Raw genomic sequence first — 3,195 nt, forward strand, 5'->3', positions numbered from 1 at the left:
CTCTACCTCGTGTGCTTGCGATCTNANATATATAGTATATATATATATATATATATATATATATATATACATATATATATATATATATACATATATGTAGTTAAATATAAACAAATTTTCTCTCCGGTGACTTTTAAATTAATAAAAAGTAAATTTCTTATTGTATTAATAATTTACATTATTTGCTAATTTGTTGTTATACAATTTACCTTTTTTAAATTATTGTAATTTGATTTATTAAAGTTTCATTACGATAAAGAGAAAGTAAAATTATAGACGAAATAAAATTAAGAGAAATTTTAGTCAATTTTACTAATCAAGTTTATATAATACAATAATAAAATATTTTTAATGAATTTAATGTATACACTTTAATATGTTTGAAAAATTTATATTCTACCTGAACATTAATACACGTGATATTTATAAAGCATAGTACTTTTTTTTAAAGCACTTATAAACTATTTCATAAATTTTTACTCCTTAGTAGTATTTTAATGGAAGATTTATCTAATGTGCTCAAATTTTTTATTTTACATATCATTTTGTTGCACAGATTATGTTACGATTGTATTCATTTGTATTAGAATAACAACATACGTCGTAACCGTGGTACAAAACTGAAAAAAATATATATGATTTTTTCTTTTTCTTCATTTTTAAATATGATTATATTAAATAATGTAGTATCATATTTTAATTTTTTATATAAAATTATATTAAAAACATTATTATTAGAAAAAAATAAATAACATTATATCTCATTTAATCGATTAAGTTAAACAAATATATAAATAGCATACCTTGCCAGTAAGTGAATTATCAATTGAAAAAAAACCACAAGCAGAAAAGTTTAATGAATTAAGTACTATTTGTTGTGTAAATTGATGAATCTGTAAACACATTTTTACATTCTTATTATTATATGCCTAATTATTGTAACTATATACCCAAATTATGTAAACAATACATTGATTTTATAGAAATTTATATGTGAAATAAAATAGTCTCTGTATATAAATATTAATAATATTTTATGTTATAAAATCTAATTTGATTTATATAAAGATGAAATTACTATATGATGCTCGATTTTTTGAATAATAAGCATGCACAAGTACATACACACATACATGCTGCTATGCTTTGATGCATACAATCTGACGTCTGACAAATAACTACGAAATTAGTAATTATTTCTTTTGATTGATGTATGCAAGGAAATAAACTGAAGTAATCCATAATAAAAATTATGAATGCAGCATATAGCACTCAATGCATGAATTTTAGCATACATCAGAGTAGGTATGACTGTATGCTATCATTCAGGAAATCGAGCATTTTGTAATTCCATCTTAATTATTAATAATACATAAACAGACTTACCTCTTCTTTCATATCATTATCGATAATAGATCCTTCAAAGGATTGTAAAATTTCACTTGTTTTATATGCCTGAAATGAATATTTATGTATACGATGCGAATTTAATATAAAGCTAGAAATAAATTAAACAGTATGTGTGCAATGCATACATATATATTTACAGAGAAAAATAAAATACTTTATATATATTTATACTTTATATATATTTATGTGAGTATTTAAAAGATATTCTGAGATATATATAGATATATATATATATAATTTAATATATATAATATATATAATTTAATAAGATATATATATATAATTTATATATAAGAAATAAATTCTGTAATGTTCTTAAGCTTGATATGTGTTTAACTATGAATAACTACATTCTAAATATTATTTGTAATCGTGCATCTTATTTTTATCGCAAAAAATATTTTTTTTACCTCGATTGACGCACTCGTGCAAAGCCAATTTATTAATATAATTTTAAGTAAATAAATGCTTCCCCATACTGCCATAGCAATAACCTTTTCATTATTGACCGTTATATGACCAGAAAAAACACAATATAAATAATAAACATTCGATGTTACTACCGTAAAATGGACTGCCAATTCGAACAAAAATTGCACACAATAATCAGAATTAATTTGTCTTCCTATTCTTGTAATTTCCAAATGTAAATGTCTTTAACAGAAAAATATTAATTAATTAGTAATTATTTAAATATAATATTAAAATCTTTTTGAATATTCGTGCATGCGTCGCGCATATGTGCGTGCGTACGTGTGTGCGTATGTAAAGGGAGAATGTATAAACACATAATATATTATAGGACCGTATATGTAATAAACTATAGAAATCAAAGCCTTAAACAATCTAGCGGATCTTAATGTTTGTACAATTCTTATGTGAATTTATATATTATGTATGTGTGATATTACTGCGGTAGTTTAGTGGAGTTAATGTTTCAACAAAAAATTATTTCGGTATGTGTTTCTGGGAACTACATACGTAAAATATAAATTCACAAGAATCATACAAGCATTAAGATCCAGCTAGATCGTTTAATTTGATTTCTATAATTTATGTTAGAATGTATAAAATAGCTCTTAAAGCTCTTTGCTGTTTGCAAAAATTATTGTGTTTTACAACATTATTGTGTTTTAAAACATTATAAGTGCAAAAATCATGAAAATGTGTTTTAGTTCATAAATAGATTATAACTTTAAAATACTCTATCCTATCACGTATTGTATTTGGTGTGAAATGTGCTGCTAAGTAGTGAAAAATGGATAGTAAAAATCGAAACCTTGTTTGTAAATCCATAATGTGATTAATACATTTTTATTTGAACTTACAATAATTTGACTTGTATTTTTACTTTGAAATATTATTTTTACTTTAACTTACATTGAAATTTTAACAACTTTAATATAATTTTTAAAAATTAAAATTACTTAATTAAAATTTTTTGCAGAAAATACTCATATTTTTATTATGATATAATAATTCTTTTAGAATTTTGAGATAACAATTTTCAAGAAAATAAGTTTTATTTTCTCCCAAAAAATTACAAAACGTTTTGCTTTGGCACGTCTATATATTATATTAATTTAATAAATGTTATCAATAAATATTATAAAATGCAACTATGTTTTGAAGTATTATATATTTAATCATTATTACAAATTTATATAATTATTATAATACACTAATGGAAACTTTATAATATAGGAGCAAGAATAATTATTGATCTTACCTCAAAGTCTGCATGAGATGCATTATATTTTCTTTGTGATTTTTATAATTTATCAT

General features: G+C 22.0%; 1 protein-coding gene across 1 annotated transcript; it reads right to left on the minus strand.

Moving 5' to 3' along the window:
- Window positions 1-557: 557 nt before the first annotated feature.
- Window positions 558-3,195, minus strand: LOC105623133 (gustatory and pheromone receptor 32a-like). Its single transcript, XM_012204536.1, has 5 exons — window positions 3,140-3,195; window positions 1,821-2,064; window positions 1,387-1,455; window positions 804-893; window positions 558-620 (listed from the first exon to the last, which is right to left on the minus strand). Exons 1-5 carry the CDS (start codon window positions 3,193-3,195, stop codon window positions 558-560), a joined length of 522 nt encoding a protein of 173 aa, XP_012059926.1.

The sequence above is a fragment of the Atta cephalotes genome (assembly GCF_000143395.1).
Source record: "Atta cephalotes unplaced genomic scaffold scaffold00002, whole genome shotgun sequence".
Classification (NCBI taxonomy): Eukaryota; Metazoa; Arthropoda; class Insecta; order Hymenoptera; family Formicidae; genus Atta; species Atta cephalotes.